At 39.6% G+C, this 18,880-nt stretch overlaps 1 protein-coding gene across 1 annotated transcript in view; it reads right to left on the reverse strand.

Annotated features, from left to right (window-relative positions):
• LOC106582126 (cholecystokinin receptor) overlaps positions 1-14,241 on the reverse strand; it is a 34,631-nt gene extending 20,390 nt beyond the window's left edge. The window contains exon 1 of the mRNA XM_045704750.1: positions 13,779-14,241. Coding sequence (XP_045560706.1) covers positions 13,779-13,941 — 163 coding nt within the window. The 5' untranslated portion in view covers positions 13,942-14,241. The remainder of the gene's footprint in view (positions 1-13,778) is intronic.
• Between the last annotated feature and the right edge of the window lie 4,639 nt (positions 14,242-18,880).

Genomic DNA, 18,880 nt, shown 5'->3' on the forward strand with positions numbered 1-18,880 from the left:
GAAAAAGTCAAGGGGTCTGAATACTTTCCAAATGCACTGTATAAATTATGTAAATAGAAAGTTGAATACTAATTATTTTATAACATTGCCTATCTTGAATGGTATAGTGTATCTGTAGTTTATTTCTTCATCAATTGTTGTATTTTATTGTTTTCCTGTTTTCTATTAAAATCCCTTCCATTGATAGTATTGGGTGTGCCATTATTTGTCTCCTCTATGGGAACTTTGTATTATTTAGAATGGCCATGGAGTAGACTTAGTGTCTCAGAACAGTTGGTTATCAATGTACAGTTTGGTTACTACAAGAGGTACATGTTTCCCTTTTAGTCTATTCACTTTGAAGAGTGGGTTCCGCTATTTCCTTCGGGAACTGATCATCCATGCCTATTTTCGTGCCAGCGAGTCTTTTGCCCAGGCTTTTAACCATTATTTTATCCTTAAAAAATGCAAATATGGCAACGGTTGGGCGTTCGTATCGATATCCGTTCTGTCTGAAACGATGTACACCTTCGAGCCTGATTTTTTTGGCCAGTATCTGTAGCGCTTTAACCAGGAAATCTCTTCACCACACTCTGGATCTTCACCCTGATTCTCTATAATACCAGTAAGTACCCGATTTTCTCACATAGATCTAGTCTGTATTTCAAGTAAGGCTTCGCTCAGAAACATGTTCTCTTTTTTAACTTCTTTAACGTCCATTTCAATAGTATTGACTGTACCTTTTAGCTTGTTTGTTTCTTTCTCCATTGTCGCAGCTTTTTTGTTTTTGTCACTCATCTCGAGGCTCGCCTTCAACTCCTTTATATCGTTACTGACTAGTTCAAGTATTCACAATTTATTATTTAGCGACTTTAGCAAGTCGGTTTCCACACTTACCATTCCAGGTGGTGAAAAGCATAAATCGTCAGTGTCAGTCGAGGAGTCTGGTTTTCTTTTGGGAATTGGTTCTCCATGCTTACTCTCTGACATGTTTTGGTGTTGACTGTGTTGGTAATATTGGTCGAAAAAATTCTCTGGCCTTATAATTTGTTTTTTCTTGTTATCCAGATTGAAGGTTATTGCCCACGAGTGTACGAGTATGTGGATTGAAGTGCTAATATTTACTCAGATTTACATATATTGAATATTATGTTTTCATCTTGAGGCATTCTGCTCCACTGTCTTCAGACCTGTTCTTCCCTACACTCCTGTTCCTGGCTAAAGACGTATAACTTTACCTGATACTGAAAACCCAATAGGAATGTTAGGAAGAACTCCAGGAGGAGGTCTCTCTCTGTTTCATCAGAACAGCTGTGTGCCCCTGATATCACACACTGAGGTTTTAAGAGGAAGTATTCCACCTACTTTCTCTGACGACGGTGAAAGTAACTTCAGTGAGCTTATGTGGTGCTGCGGAAGTTGGAATCCATCCACCCACTCCTATTACACAACACATGTCCTAAAAGATGACAATATGCAATAACAAAAATATCTTCACACACATGCACACAAACTTTCTCTCTCACATTACCCTGATGCTGTATCAGCTCTAACTTGGAAGAACCTCAGTGTTGGCTCAGAATGTGTTTGGAGGCACCTGCAAATAAACACATTCTCATTAATAAGTTGAGCCTAACTAGGGTGTGTGTGTTTGGGTTTGTGGTGTTTATGTGTGCGTGCGTGTATTTATGTCTGTGCCTACATGCACACCACAATCAGGTAATGGAGAGGGAAGACACAACTAAAATACACTCTGCCTCTCCTCTCTCTCACTCTCCCTCGTTCTTTTTTTCTGTCTCCCTAATGAAATATGTTACACCGGCTTCAGCCTAATCGAAGCCAATTACTTTCCTGTTTGCTCAGTGGCTGTGCAGGGAACAGCCATAACTCCCTGACCACATTTACTTCTGTCATCCTGCTGTTTGTACCAGGAGAGGAGAGGAGAAACCTCTCTCCTTAATCACCCCTGGTATACAACTTGGGGAGGTGGAGGGAAACAGAGACATAGGTAGAAAATAAAAATCAATACAGCCCATTACAAACTCATCCTTCTGTCACTGAGACAGAGGGCTTTGTTTTGACACAATGGTAAATCTTACCGTTGGCGGTAGTGCTATAGGTTCAAGGGAGTATCAGTATTTTTTTAGGAATTAGGAGCTCAATAGCTGCCGGTGGCATGAAAGGGCTGAGATCGATGAATAAATAAAATTGTAGGTGTGGCGAAGGCCTGGCAACTCACGGGCCAATCAACACATTTCATGGCTTAATACTGCATGTGTCTCACCTCCTCAAATAAAAAATATTAGGCTCCCATAAATTGTATGTGTGAGGCACCTTCTCAATAAGCCATATAGTTTAGCCTAGGACTGAATAATTTGAATATGTTTGGAGGAGCGCGTCTTTGGTTACCAGACAAGATTCCGATTATGATCACTGTATTGGTCAATTGCACACAAGGTCCAACAAACATTTGACTTCCACTTTTAACCCCTCCAAATGACACATTCAAGTTTTTTTGGAGAGGTGCGGGGGCTGCCACACTGGGCAAACTGTTGTTGTGTGCGGTTAAATGCCTTGCTCAAGGGCACAACGGCAGGCAATAGCATCTAGGATTTGATACCAGCAACCCTCTTGTTGCCAGCTCACTTCCCAACAGATTTTTTTTTTTACGTCTGATTCGGGATTTGAACTTTATGCTGGCTCACCTCTCTAACCAATATGCTGCCTGCCAACTACCTGCTGCCTACAAGAGGTGCTCTTTGGAAACGGTGATGAGGATACTTGGCTAATGCACTTGGCTCACCTCTCATTCCATGATCGGCATATGGACATGTAGCCTACATGGAGGGGGTTTTATGCACATCCAACACTTTTATTTTATTTTTATTTGACCTTTATTTAACCAGGAAGGGCTCATTGAGATTTTAAATCTCTTTTTTTCAAGAGCGTCCTGGCCAAGATAGGCAGCACCAAGTCATTACACAATTACAGACAGACAACATGAAAAACTACAAGTAATCTAGTTAAAACCATAGAATTCACAAGAGTATAACAAAGTCATAAAACAGCAAATTAAAAACATTGACAGGTCAGGGAATCAGCCTCAAATTCCTTCAACAGTGATTTAAAAACAGAAATTGGGACAAGTTCTTCCAGTTTAAAAGTATTTTGTAAGGCGTTCCAAGCCGATGGCGCAGAGTACATAAAAGCCCTTTTACCAAATTCAGTTCGGACATTTGGAACAGTTAGCAAGAACGAAGAGAGTACCCACCACATTTCTGAACAATAACAATGCCCAAATAAAATGGTAGTAAACCCAAAATGGCTTTGTAAATAAAAGTATACCAGTGACTGAGCCTACTAGAGAAGGCCAGCCAACCCTGGTATATAAAGTGCAGTGGTGCGTAAGAGTTTTGCAGTTTAAATAAAATCTCAATGCGCCATGGTAAACGGTGTCAATTGATCTCAATTACTTAGCGGAAGCATTCATATATCAAATATCCCCATAGTCTAGTAAAGGCATAAATGTAGCTGATACTAGCCTGCTTCTGGCTTCAGAAAAAAATCAACAGGAGCTGGCTGAAATAATGTACAATACATAGATAAAAAGTGGATGTCCGCTCACTGTTTTGCTGCTCCCAAACTCTATCTTTTAACCTCTAAAAGTCTAAGTTGTTGAATTTTAGGACTCCTTTAGGTATACAATTAAACAAATATAGATATATATTTAATAAAATATTTCATTTGGCCTTTACTACTATAGCCCATAGAAACGCATTGATTAACACATTCATAAATGGCAAAAAAGACAGTCAAAAAATAAATCCTAAGTAATAAGGTTTTGAAGTGTCTGTCCTATATCTAGGATAAATATTTTAGCTTTTTTGGGCACATATTTAACCCCTTATTTTTGTTGCCACAAAACTACTTCCATACTTCCATTTGTTTGTATAGGTTACCTTCAAACAAGTCCTGTGACACGTGTGGGGGTTGTAGAGCAAAATGGAGAACACCATCGTGTTCGTGTTCCGCGAAGCGCAAGAAGTATGAATGCACTGACTTCTGCAGAGGCCATATCACAGTAAATGCTGTATGGCCACTGCAGATTTCGGATTGAACATGCAGAACCGCAATGCACAGATATCTTTCAGTGTGTGCTTAGCTTAAACAGTCAGCAGGGAACAGGGTAGCAGATAAACATGACACCAACTGAGTCTGCTTCGTTAGAATCATACGATTCTTACCAGTGGTGGGAAAAGTACCCAATTGTCATACTTGAGTAAAAGTAAAGATACCTTAATAGAAAATGACTCAAGCAAAAGTGAAAGTTACCCAGTAAAATACTACACTCTAAAAATGAGGGGTTCAACAAGGGTTCTTCTAAGATCCTCAAAGTTCTTAGAAGAACCTTAGGGTTCTTGGCACTGAAAACTGCCCCCAAAGGGTTCTTCTAAGAACCCCATAGGAGGTGGGGTTCATCGAGGAACCTCCTTAGCTGTTGGGGGTTCTTGCAGGAACCTTACTGCCCAACTGAAACATTTGGATTTGAATTTGAAAGGACAGCAGGTGCAGGCACTTAACTGAGAAATGTAAAGATCTCAATTTAAGGTAAGGTTTGTCCCTTGTACGATCTAAATTCATATTGTTTTATGATGATACCATTTATCTTTTCAAATTTGTTCAAATCTTTCTAAAACAGAAAATGGACACAAGTCAATGGATATCAATCAACAAATAGCTAAGAATGTGTAGACTATAAGAATATCTTGAAGGCTAGCTGTATTGGGAGCAGATGACTGAACTGCTCACTTTTGTATCTGTGCCTGCCGGTATACAGATGATTAGGCATACAAAGGTATGTCTATTGGCATTGGTACGTTATGTTATGCAGATCACATTTACCATCCTCCTCCCTTACCTCTTCAATGAATATCCCATAGGCCTCTATATTATGGACAAGGTATGTGTATGAAAACCATTATCAAAATAGTTTTTTTTTTTTCATTCACATTACCTACAAAAACCAAGGTATGAATTCTGTCGAGTGCATGTTTTGTTAATCATCTGTATAATTACTATAACTCCCAGCAGAGCCTCAAGTTCAATGGGTTTATCCTCTGGCATGTGGATGTTAAAATGTGTTGATGTTCTCTGTATCCATAGCCAGAATTATTTTGCAGTGCATGGTGATCAAACAGGTTTCATGTTATATTCATCAGAGGTGGAGGGAGGGTGAAGTCTGTGAATCCATATTTGGATTTTTGAATACTGCCTTGCCACTAAAATCATAATAAACACTGACAACTACAATATTGGGTTATCGTTTTGCATATTATTATTATTAGTAATAACAATAACAATAATACTAGGGGAGAGGGGTAGTTCAAAAATTAACCCCAAAAGGTTCTTCAAAAGGTTCGTCATGGAACCATTAAAAGGAGTTCTTTGAAGAACCCTTTTAAAGGGTTCCTCTAAGAACATATAGGGGTTCCCCCATATGTTTAATTTGAATAAACCCTAAAGGAATATTTTCTTTTTAGAGTGTACTTGAGCAAAAGTCTAAAAGTATTTGCTTTTAAATATACTTAAGTATCAAAAGTAAATGTAATTGATCAAATATTCTTAAGTATCAAAATTTAAAGTATAAATAATTTCAAAGTCCTTATATTAAGCATCATTTTTTTATTTATTTTTTTTATTTACGGATAGACATGTCCACCCTCCAAACACTCAGACATAATTTACAAACGAAGCATGTGTTTAGTGAGTCCACCAGATAAGAGGCTGTAGGGATGACCAGGGATGTTCTTTTAAAATGTGTGTGAATTATACCATTTTATTGTCCTGCTAAGCATTCAAAATGTAATGAGTACTTTTGGGTCTCAGGGAAAATGTATGGAGTAAAAAGTACATCATTTGCTTTAGGAATGTAGTGAAGTAAAAGTTGTCCAAAATATAAATAGTAAAGTAAAGCACAGATACTTAAGTACTTTACACCACTGTAACTTACACACACATACAGAACACACACACACCCAGAACATCTGCATGGTTCAAATAACATTAGCATTACTATGAAACATGTGGTTGAATATATTATGAATTTCAACAACACCATCAGTATTTTAAATGAGCTGTTTCTCGCCTAACATAAATTATACTGTTTTACAGCTTTTTTCTGTGTTTTATGTGAGATGTCTGTCATGAAAACCTGATAATGTTACTATACTGCAGCTACAAAGGCTATAAGACTGTGAGTTCCTTTGTTTAGTTCCCAATTTGCTCTTTTCACCCTCATCACACTGTGCAAATGTAACAGAGTTAAGAGCGTACTGTAAGCTCACTCCACAGCTATCTTGAAATGTAGTGGATGGAGACATCCAATTAGTACCTTTTGGATGTCTCAAACCGTTGGAACGTTGTCAAGGAGGGCGGTCACGTGTTAGCAAAGCAGAGATTCTGAGTTCAAGCCAGGTATAAGTCAAATCGGGGAGGAAGTGGTACTCGCTAAGTAAGCAATGTGACATCCGTAACAGTGGTGCCGTGACCCAGATGCGCAGTTGGGCTTAGCTGAAGAAACGTTCTCCTCAGAGAGTAAGATACACGTAAATGTTATACCTAATGGCTAATCTACCACAGTAAATGTCATATCTGTCTCTTCTAACCCAAGGTGCTACTTAAATAGACCCGTTCAGCCAGTGAGGGAGATGGAGTGTTGTCCCCCCAACCTACTGAACACAAAAAAAACATACAGTGGCAAGAAAAAGTATGTGAACCCTTTGGTGTGTTCAATAAAGACATGAAAATGTGTGTTATTAGTTTAAGCACACTATGTTTGTCTATTGTTGTGACTTAGATGAAGATCAGATCAAATTTGATGACCAATTTATGCAGATATCCAGGTAATTCCAAAGGTTCACATACTTTTTCTTGCCACTGTATATCTACTGTATAAGCAGGGTACACTGTAATGGAAAACTGTCATTTTTGGTTTTATCAACAGTAAAATACTGTGAAACATTGATAGCATAAATTATTGTGCATTGTGGGAGATTATTGTGGGTGGGGAAATAATTGCTATTTTATGGTTATAGTGCCACATTGATTTAAAAGACAGGAGTTGCAGCAAGTCTTAAAACTTTAATAGTTGAGCATTTTGCCATGTCCTTTTGGTCTGTTTTTCCCCTGTAGTCGATGCCAGTCTGGAAGCCTTTTTTAAGGCCTCTTGAAGTGCAAGTGATATAAAACACAAAATATTCCTTGATATGCTGTACTGTGTAAACACATTAACTAGAAGCCAACCTGCTTGCACCTATCCCCTGTAATATCAGTAAAATACTCTAAAATATAATACAGTCAATTGTACGGAATTGTACTCTGTGTCACTACACAGTACTTGCTTTGATACTGTATTACGATTACAGGAGGTATACTATAATATGAAATACAGTAACTTACTTGTGAATTAGCTACCTATAAATTACTGTTAAATTCACAGCAAAACGCTACAAATTCACAGTGATGTGATAGACCACCTCCATTAGAGGAATACAACAGAACTTGAGCAATGTGTGTGAATGAGAGGGGGTTGAGCAAGTGTGAGAGAGAGAGAGCTAGAGAGAGAGAGAGAATTGTTCTGCAAGTGTGTGAGAGAGAAAATGAATGAGAGCAAGAAAGTGTGAAAGAGAATGATGGAGTATGTGCAAGAGAAAAATAATGAGAAAGAAACCAGGAGGTATTGTGCGAATATCTTACAGATACAAAACCTGAGTCTCAAATGCCAGCCTATTTTTACACAGTACACTACTTTTGACCAGGACCCATAGAGCTTTTATCAAACATAGTGCCATTTGGGACACTGAATTCTTCTTGTGACTGATAGCCTGTCTTTGGCACCGCTTGTCATGTCCACCCTATTACCACTATACTGCACTATGGGGCATAAGAATGAACTTTATTCTTTAATTAAACTATCAATATGAGTGCACGGGGGTATCATCCACTTTCCACTGGGAGAAGTTTTCTTAGTTTAATAAACATGTACCACAGTGATCGTCCATCATCCAACCTACTTTATGATGTCTTAAGCATGATACGACAGGTGTCAACTGTCAAGTACTTTCATAAGAGATAATATCCATTATGAGCAGCTATAACACTGTGATATTGTATGTAGTGATGTACTGTGGCTAGTGAGAGAGATTGCCATAAGACCTGAGTTGCTGTGTGTTTCATAGCCGTGTTAGATGACTTGTCGGGGGTCACATCTCTTGAGTCATGCATGATGGCAGGCTTTACCTTAACACAGACCAGGGTCAACTACATTTCAACTCCATCGATTCACATAATGAATTTAAATTTAATTGCTTGGCAACCGAAGTGAATTAATGTTGAAGTGATGGAATTGAAATGGAAACGATCCCAGTCCTGTGAAAAAGAGTTTAAATCAGGAATGGCCGTCTATTTTACAATGAGTAGAGCGTTGACAGTGAAGCTGGTGTGGGTAGTCTGAATCCGTTAGAGCTGAACCGATAGTCCTCTGGTCATGGAGGCTTGGCTTGCTATGAAATCACTCAACCCTCTATGTGATTCAACCAGCTGCACTGTATGTCTGTCTGCATCAGTCTACTGCTCTATAAATACTTTACATGGAGCAAAACACATAGGGACAGAGAGACAGTAATAGAAACAGAGGGACAGACTGAGAAATTGTTAAGGTGACTGAGTGAATAAAGATGATGGCAGCAGCTGCGGTCACAGTCTTCGTGTGCACGTGCACGTGCACGTGCGCGTGTGTATACGTCTATTCGGGTCTGATAATGTCTGTGTGGACCAGTTGGAACTTGTGGCTGATCCCGAGGGGTATGCTAAATATATAGCCAGATCACTCAAGATCCACTGCACTCAAAATTTCACGTCGGTCCAGATTAGTGGATAGGGATGGCGGATGGGCGTAAGCCACGAGTTCCGGCTCTGAGGGTTGCGTGTTCAAGGAGAACTTGTTTGTTAACTCTTAACTTCACCATTCAGAATTCATGCCTAGACTTAACCGTTGAGTTGTTTTTGTTTTAACCCTATCCCAATCCTTAACCCTTAATCATTCATAATGAATGCCTATACTTAACCTTCGACATTTGACGTTTATAGACAAACGTCGGATTCTGCAGTGAGACTGTGAGAGCTTGTTGAAATATAGTGTTTGTTACATACAGGATAGTGAAGGACACAAAACTCTCCCCTTTCCCTCCGCAGCCTCAGTTTGAACAAAATGCTGTTGTTGACAGAGCGCTGGTCAAACACACACACACCACACATACAGACATACACACACAGACCACTACAGAAAGGAACACAATGTGTGGTATGGACCAGTATCCTACAGGCTGGTGTCAAGACTGAATACACTGAACAAAATGAAGGTCCTTAAATGGTTATTCCTCAGCTCTTAAGGTTCCTTGGAGAACTCTTGGCCGATAAAGACTCTTTGAGGTAAGTGTGGGCTTCATGACGTGGCATCTACGGTTCTCCAGAATTCATATCACACAGCAAATTGGCTAGTGTTAACGAGTGTTGATTTTTCAGTGTAAAATGTTAGTGTTGATCAAGAGTTAAATTAACAATGTAAAGTGTCAAGGGTGGCAGGTAGCGTAGCAGTTAAGAGCATTGGGCAAGTAACAGAAAGGTCACTGGTTAAATCCCAGAGCCGACTAGGTGAAAAATCTGTTGATGTGCCCTTGAGCAAGGCACTTAACCCTAATGTCTCCTGTAAGTCGCTCTTGACAAGAGCGTCCGCTAAATTACTAAAATGTAAATGTAGTGTAGCAATTTCAGGGGTTGTGTGGTGGATGGACGGTATATGCCTGCGAGGTTTCTGTGTTTTCTGGCTGCCAGGACCATGGACAGCAATGGGAAGTATTCCCCAGAGGCAGGGCCATGGACAGCTCAGGGGAAACTGCCAGACTGCAGCAGAACAGCCACACCTGTCTCCAGCTGTAATTAGAGACTAAATGGCAGACAGGTGAAACCAATTAGGGGCCTCTACTTAACCGCGCCCTGGGTTTGCTTTCTTTGTCTTTCCTTTGACCCCGGCAGGTGAACGAGGAAGAGGCTATTGGAGAGACTGAGCATACGGTGGAGCAGGAGGTTTACCGGAATAAAGGAACTGAAGTTTTCAACAAGGAGTGAACCCCAAAGACCAAGAGTGGAGGCCCTTCCACTGGTGATGACGTATTTACTTTGTTTGAGTTTTGTATATCAGGAACCTTGCCCCTACCTGATTTATAAAAAAAAGTGTTAACCCTTCCCGTGGACTGGTGTTGTGTATGTGTAAACCCTGCCTTATCAAGATTAGGGCGCCGAAACCGCCACAGTAGTTACATTAACACACATTGGTGTAAAATAACCCCAGTGTTGCTGTTTAATAGTAGAGTTGAACCAAAACCATGCCAATCATTAATAATTTTTTTTTCTCCCATAACTCTGTTTTGTACATTGATTAATTCATCTTATGCTACTGAAATATAAATAACAAATGTTTCTAAACAATTCCAATCCTGGACTTATTGCACCCATTACTGAAATGGTTGTTCCAGTTTAGATATTTAAGGTAGTCTCAGATCTTAGTCTTCCCAACCCCGGCAGTCATTCTGAATAAAATTCAAAATGTCAGATATGCCAACTCTGTCTGGATTCCAATAGGAATTACACACTTTGCAAGCCACCATAATGTGATTTGCAGGCCTGATATGGCCAGTAAACTATTAGTTTCTAACCACTATATTAGGGTAAAGCTTTGTATTCAATTTTAAATACAACAAATTCACTTAGGATCTTACTCTGTGAAGTCCTGAGGACTGCACATTCATGAATGCAACAACCATGTCTCTATCAGTAGCAAACACAGTCATGGATGGTACTGGTAACTCTCAAATTCACTCGAAAGGCACCTTGGTAAATATGCAAATAATGCCTAAAACCCTACAGCAGGGCCATTCAAAACCAGTCCTGGGGCCTCATTTATAAATCGTGCATATGTACAAAATATACTCAAATGTGTGTCTGCCAGTTTTCACCCAAAAGCTGGCTTTTTTTTAAAGAAATTGATGTGAGAATGTGTTCACCTCCTGGCAAACTTTAGACCATGTGTATGCACATCTGCTAGTGGTTGAAATATTGTGTTGAAAGCTGGCAAGTAAATATTTTGTGCAAATGGGGGATATGATGAAAAGCGTATTAATCAAAAAAATTGGAAAACATACTAACAAGAATGCCACCATTTGCCATTAGTGAGAAAAGTGAATATCTGTGTCTAAAATAATTACATACATACATATAAATTAGACACAAATATTTTTCCTATTTATTTTCATAACCATTGCAGAATGCAGTATGTTCCTCACATTTTTTGGCCTTGATGGGTTAATATTCCCGAATGAGCCATAGAACAAATTACCATGTGCATCTCTCATTTAATTGTACCTTGTAGTCTAGTAAATAGATAGGTTTTATATATTTCAAGTTTTGCAATATCATAGGCAGCGCAGTTTATAATATCGGTATACAGTCGAATTTAACAGTTGATATTTTAAGTAGGCCTATGTATCAAGTTTAAAGTTTTTATTGTCACGTGCACAAGTGCAGTGAAATGCCTTTATTACTTGCTCTTTCCCAACAATGCAGTAATGAAAAAAAAAAAAATTATACTTAAAAAAATAAATAAAGTAGAACAAAAACACAGTAATACTGCAATTGCATTTCTTTTGTAGCCTCCCCTACAATGTTTCAGAATTCGCGGTCAGTCCCTCATATTTAGGTTGGGGGAAAAGTTAATATACAACATTGTTGAATTCAAATGTTCTGCTGACAGGTCCACAACAATTTGCCATTGTTTACTCGTTCAGAAACGGACACAGTCATTTTCCAGATAGAGCATAAAGTATTGCTAATACAGTAAAGAGACTAGTAGCTTATGTCAAATATTTGACATTATGTGTAGCCTACAGTATCGCTGTGCGTGCCTATTGCCTATTTAATCTCATAGACTATATCAAGGCAGGTTATATAAACCCAATAATCTATTGATAAACTAAATATTGAACAACAATTCGTATTTTGCATTCCCTGTCCTAATAATTCCACTAGTTCCAAATTATACAGGTGAATGGAGGCTCGTTCACGCAAACAGTTTTACAAATCTGATTTATAACGGGAAACATGCGTATGTATGTCGTGCGCTAAGTTTTATCTCAATATTTTTGTACGTGGGCATTTTTGTATGGTTCTTCAAAGAACCATTCCATTTATGGTTATTCAGAAACCATGCATACAATGGTTCCCCTATTGCATCACTTTCAAGAACCTTACTTGGGTCCAACTTGCACCTTTATTTTTATGAGTGTAGATATAGCCTATTTAGAGACAAACACAAATCTATTAACATTCTGCTACCCAAGACTAATTTCTGACTAATGTTCCCATCCCCCCTTAGGATGTGACTCTATTCTATATGGGTTGGCGCGATGCACGATTCACTCCCGCTCCTGTATGACAAGAAACCTCAATCATGTCATGACGATAATTGGTTTGTAATAATAATAGTTTTGTATCATCCCTCGCTATTTCCATGTTAGTATAATTTCTTTGATTACATTTTCTGACACCTGACACCAGCCCATTTCTCATTGGCAGTCAGAGTTGATTTTATTATGGTGTGAGCATGTCAAAATCAATCACTGACAGAAGCAAATAAACTGTAAGGGAATGCTGTCTTTGCCACATTTCTCTGGATATCAAATGTCTCTCCACAGTAGAATATCTGAGAGACAGTCTCACACACACACACACACACACACACACACACACACACACACACACACGCACAGCTCTAGCTGTGAACAACAGTGTGGGAAGGAGCCACTTTGTTAGAAGTGGACAAATATGCCTACAGCTGAAACATTTAGTCAAAGTGCAATGCTGACCTTTGGTATGAGGGTAAAGCCTCAGTCTTCTGACTACACTGGATCAATGGGGACTGGCTTAATTTATGGTTGAGATTGCAGTATTGATGTCTGTCAAAGATTTGTTTAAGGATGGGTGGTAGTCATGGTTTTAAAGGTGGGTGGTGTGTATTCCCAAGCCTGAGAATTTCTGAATAAGTGTGAATTGGTATGGTTTCTGGCATTGGGTTGGATTGTAGCTAGGCTGGATACATGAATGCGTAATGTGCTGTTGCTTTCTCTGCTGTCCCCATATTAATTAGCTACATCACTGTACACTGCACACACACATACGTGCGCGGGCACACCCACACCACTTGTACACACACTGTATGAAAAGTTATTGTAATTAATTTGTGATATACCTATGCATCTGCGCTGGGGTTGACTCGGTTGTCATACAATTCTTAGAAAGAAATGGGACACTGATTACTACAATCAAAACATGATGTTCCAGCCCTTTTAAATGGTATTAATTGGGATCCAATTATTATTATATCAACAATTTGATTTGTTATTAAATGAAATTATAGAATATAATCATGGTAAAGTGTTTAGACTATTTGCACTTCGCATTTACCAGTTGAGATTAACTTTGCTTAAAATAGGTTTTCTTGTCTCTGGTATTTGGATAATGAACGAATTATGAATGAATCGGTAGTTTGAGCGCCTATTGTTGTTGAAATGTAGGCTATGGTGAATTGGGTTTTGTGTCAGCTTCGTGAAAATGCATTGGCTTGGCGTATTTGGTCATTTCATTTAGGTTTTTGAATAAAAATAAATAAAGGTGGCCCGGGTCCTCACCTTTCTGTTTGACATGTTGCGGTTTGAGGACCACGTAAGCGTTTCCACAGTTGGTGATGTTTGTGAGTTCCAGGCTGGAGTTCGGCGTTCCATTTGACGCAGCACCTTGCGCTTCCACACACTCCAAGAACACAGAGGTCTCGTTCAGGGTTTGTAAATCCATCTTGAGGGTTAAAGAGAAAGGTCAAAAGTACTCATTATATTATTTCTCGTGAGCATTTGCTGTGGTCATATGACTGTCCATAGAAATCCTAAAAATGTGTAAATAGCCTAAATCTTTCAAAAAATACTCCAACCAAAGTAAATGTTTGTCTGTAGATTTTCCTATTTTGTTTCCTAATAAACACATTCACGGTATCCTTGAAGTTGTCAGTTGCCAGTATGGGTTCATGAGTTGAGTGGATCTCTGCACTGCAGGAAGGTTGGGGACCCTGCCGTGCCGCTGCGCCTCGCCCGTTGGAGTGACTGCGGCTCAGACTGAGCGCAGAGAGAGCAGCGGTGGGGTAATATGGGGAAAGGCTGAGTGCATGGGGGGTGGGGGGAGCGCGGGATTGGTCGTTGGTTCTGTTTGCGGGTACACTGTTGGGGGTGTGGGAACACTGTTGGGGGTGTGGGACAATGGTCCTCTGGGGTAGAAAGTTATGAATGGCCAACTGAGTGCTCCAATGGCGCCCTCAAGTGGTGCGCAAATAACCCACATTGATTTTATAAGATTAGTATAATAACAATTGGAGTAGGCCTACAAAATGAGAAAACAGTTAGGAACGCTCATTGTTGCAGGGTCTCATTTATTACGATTGACTTATACTTTATGACTTCAGGAGATCTATAGACTATTATTATTGACATAGTATCTAATCATGTCTTTTTTAATGTATTTTTTTTACAGATGAGCCCTGAATTGCATAAATGACTGAAAATACAAACATCAACAACACGCACAGGTGTTTTGTATTCCATAGATTAGAATTACAAAGACAAACAATTTTTGTATATGCTAAACCATATTATTCCATCACTTACATATTTTCCACATGGAAGTAAGCAGGCAGAGATGAATGGGCCACTGGATTGGCTGTAACACTGGCTTTACTATAATCAAAGGACCTGTTGTACTGTAGCAGCTAGCTGCCTGCTGAGGCGTGGTATTGCTGTGAAGAGAAGGGACTATCACACAGGCCTGTGGTTGGGTGATGAGAATGCAAACTGCTCTCACTCAGAGAGAGCGATGACTGTCCGCTACTTCTCCATGCCCCAGAACCCAAACTATCCACAGCTTGAATTAGCCTGGTTCTTCAATATGCAGATCCAATTACCCACCTAAACAAGCCAATCAAAGTGCCATTCAAAGGAGGGAGAGCGAGAAAGGGAGAGAGAGAGAGAGAGAGAGAGCGAGAGAGATAGAGTGAAGACTGCTACCCGCTGGAAGGAGTGTTATTCATCATGGTCTCTCTCTGGGATGACATGTTGATTACACCCGGACGGTATAACAGTAATGACTCCAAATGGTTTAACACTGATGTCGGTATCCACACCAGACCTAGGTTCAAGTGATTTGTTATTTAAATACTTATGTTCTGTGTACAGATATAGGATCTTAATTTGAGCCTGTTTGCTACATCAGGGAAATAATCCTGCAGCAACAGGAAATGTGATTTATTATGTGGATTGTAATTAATGGACATTTCTGTAGGGGTTGATACATTGTAATCTCCACTTTCAAATTTCAGCCTTATGAAAAAACTTTGGAAGCCTTTTTAAACGTTTAAACAGTTTACAATGTCCTGCATTGCAAGAAAGTTCTCCTGCAACAGGGTGATAAAGTTAGGATCCTCTTCCTACATCCATATTTGAGTATTTTCAGATAATGAGGCCGGAATCTACTTTTATTGGAAGTATTTGATAGTATTTTCACATTATTTCCTATAAATAGCCTACTATTTGAATGTATTTTCAAATATGTATTAAAACAATGATTTTTAAATACCTTTGTTAAATGCCTGGGAGTGTATTTGAGTATTTTCAAATACATGCCAATACTTTTCAAGTATATTTCCAAATGTATTCCAATATTCAATTACTTGTCTTTTCAAATAAAACATCTGAATAGTTATCTTGAAATGTATGTGAAAGTAATTGAGATATTTAAAATAGTATTTGAACCATGCAGGTCCAATCCACACACGCACCTATTCACGAGCACACACGCACGGACACACACACGCACACACACACACACAAACAGAAATGAGTCAGACAGTAGTGTTTTCTCAAGCTGAAGAGGATCTCTGTCTCTCTCACACACACTATGTCTCATGGCCCTGCATGGCTCCTGTCCTATCTGATGCCCCTCACATCAATCTGTTCAAACACAGCTCCAGGCCCCTGGTGAGTACCTGCCTGGATCGAGGGTCATCTCTCTCTCTCTCTCCCTGGCTGAACAACGCTCCATCTTGTCTCTACTGTTTACCCCAGGGACACACACCTGCGTATGGGGCCTCATCTCTCACCCAGCATTGTGTGTGTGTGTGTGTGTGTGTGTGTGTGTGGATGCAGACACCAAATCACTTCAGATTTGACTAATGGTTGAGTGAATGCTGTCCTCGGGCAGCCCTTGCCCATCAGACTCTCTGTCTCTGACCTAATCGACACAAATCTGTGTATGACACACACAAATACACATACACACCCTTTTTGATTCTCTCCCTCTCTCATCTCACTGTCTCATTGTCTTCAATCCCATACAACTACAACCAATTCATAAATCTGGCTTGCAGTTTTCGTACAAAATGGGTTTCCCCTTGAGTGAATATGTATTTATTTTCTCTTCTGTCTTGACAGCAGGAGGCAGGGATCAGCTGGGGGAATCCTCTCAAACCTCTGTTACATGGACCCAGATTACCAGCATCAAGGTATGTATTGGTCCAGGTCAGATTGTAACAGTCCCAGCAAATTCACATTTCAATCTTTAACCCTAACCCTAAACTCAGTTGTCAAAGATTGTACTTTGTCATACTGATAACTGAGTTGAGATGCGTCTAGATATCATTGGACAAGCTGTGTGTCTGGCTTTATAGTGACCATCAGTGAGTAAAATACAGATATGAGTGGATTCATTACTTTTATACTGTTCTAAGCTGTTCACAGAGACTGGAAGAGTTTCATCCAACCAGATCACACCATTTCGATTTTAGCAGACACTATTATCCAGAGCAGATTTCTCACCTAGTCGGCTCGGGGATTCGTACCAAGTGACCTTTCATTTACTGGCCCAACGCTCTTAACCATTTGGAGTTAATGCCTAATGTTAAGATTTCAGAGTTAATGCCTAAACTTAACCCTAACCTTAAAAATTCTGGAGTTATTGCCTAAACTTAACCTTAAACAATTCAGAATTTGACATTTGGGACAACTTTGAAATTTGACATTTGAATGAATATCTATTTCTGACGTGAGACTGTGCGAGCTTATTGCAGCCCCGCCATTCGTTCATTTTGGTACAGTGTGTCAATTTATCTGATTATCAGCTGTTGTCAAACACAAGTCAGAAAAGATGACTGAATTGTACTAGATCAAACACTGAAGTGAGTATGCAGCTTAAGTATGTAGTAAGCTAGTACGGGTATTCGGATACACCCATTGGCCACAGAAGCATCATGATATGCCTATTGAAACTGAAAAGGCACGTGCCTCTCTTTATTCAATTGCGGATATATATTGAACAAACGTAAACGCAACATGTAATAATTTAAACGATTTTACTGAGTTAGAGTTCATTTAAGGAAGTCAGTCAATTGAAATAAATTCATTAGGCCTTGATCTATGGATTTCACATGACTGGGCAGGGGCACAACCATGGCTCGGCCTGGGAGGGTATGGGCCCACCCACTGGGGAGCCAGGCTCAGCCAATCAAAAATATTTTCCCCCACAAAAGTGTTTTATTACAGACAGAAATATTCCTCAGTTTCATCAGCTGTCCAGGTGACTGGTCTCAGACAATCCCGCAGGTGAAGAAGCCGGATGTGGAGGTCCTGGACTGGCGTGGTTACACGTCGTCTGTGGTTGTGAGGAGAACTATGGTAGAGAAATGAACATTCCATTGTCTGGCAACAGCTCGGGGACATTCCTGCAGTCAGCATGCCAATTGCACGCTCCTTCAAAACTTGAGACATCTGTGGCATTGTGTTGTGTGACAAAACTGCACATCTTAGAGTGGCCTTTTATTGTCCCCAACATAAGGTGCACCTGTGTAATGATCATGCTGTTTAATCATCTTCTTGATATGCCACACCTGTCAGGTGGATAGATTATCTTGGCAAAAGAGAAATGCTAACAGGGATGTAAACAAATTTGTGCACAACATTTGAGAGAAATAAGCTTTTTGTGGAACATTTCTGGGATCTTTTATTTCAGCTCATGAAACACGGGACCAACACTTTACATGTTGCATTAATATTCAGTATAAATATGCAGTACAAACTATATTTTCAAGTTTCCTATTCACACAAAATGTTTTCAAAGATATTACATTTGGCCTCAGCCATTCATAAGATGGGTGTGACGCTCCTCATATTGGTGGCTTGGTTTGTTCTGATACACCTTATCTTCATTTAATTCCATCATCTATGAAGAGAAACCATACTATAAGGAGGACTATCCCACAGATGAAGTCAATTTCCATAATAAAACACGCAATTCTTCCATCCTGGCAATATGCCCACAGTCAGCCAGTCTTTGCTCCCATTAACCCTGTGTTATGTTACCAAGCATTGATCCTTGACATTGAAAGTAGCTTTCTACACCATTTTCTGTCACCTTTGACCATCTGAACAGATGACTGGGTTGTGATTGGGACATTGGTTTTAAAGGGTTACCTGAACTGGGCTGTTCAGACATTTTATTTTAAATTTTTGTACCTTTATTTAACTAGGCAAATCAGTTAAGAACAAATTCTTATTTTCAATGACGGCCTAGGAACGATGGGTTAACTGCCTTGTTCAGGGGCAGAACGACAGATTACCTCGTCAGACATGCGTCTTCCAAGACGCTCCTGCCATGACACACTGTAAAATAGCTCAGCATTTAGGTCAACCTTTGGACT

The sequence above is a fragment of the Salmo salar genome, chromosome ssa21, assembly GCF_905237065.1.
Source record: "Salmo salar chromosome ssa21, Ssal_v3.1, whole genome shotgun sequence".
NCBI classification, from domain to species: domain Eukaryota; kingdom Metazoa; phylum Chordata; class Actinopteri; order Salmoniformes; family Salmonidae; genus Salmo; species Salmo salar.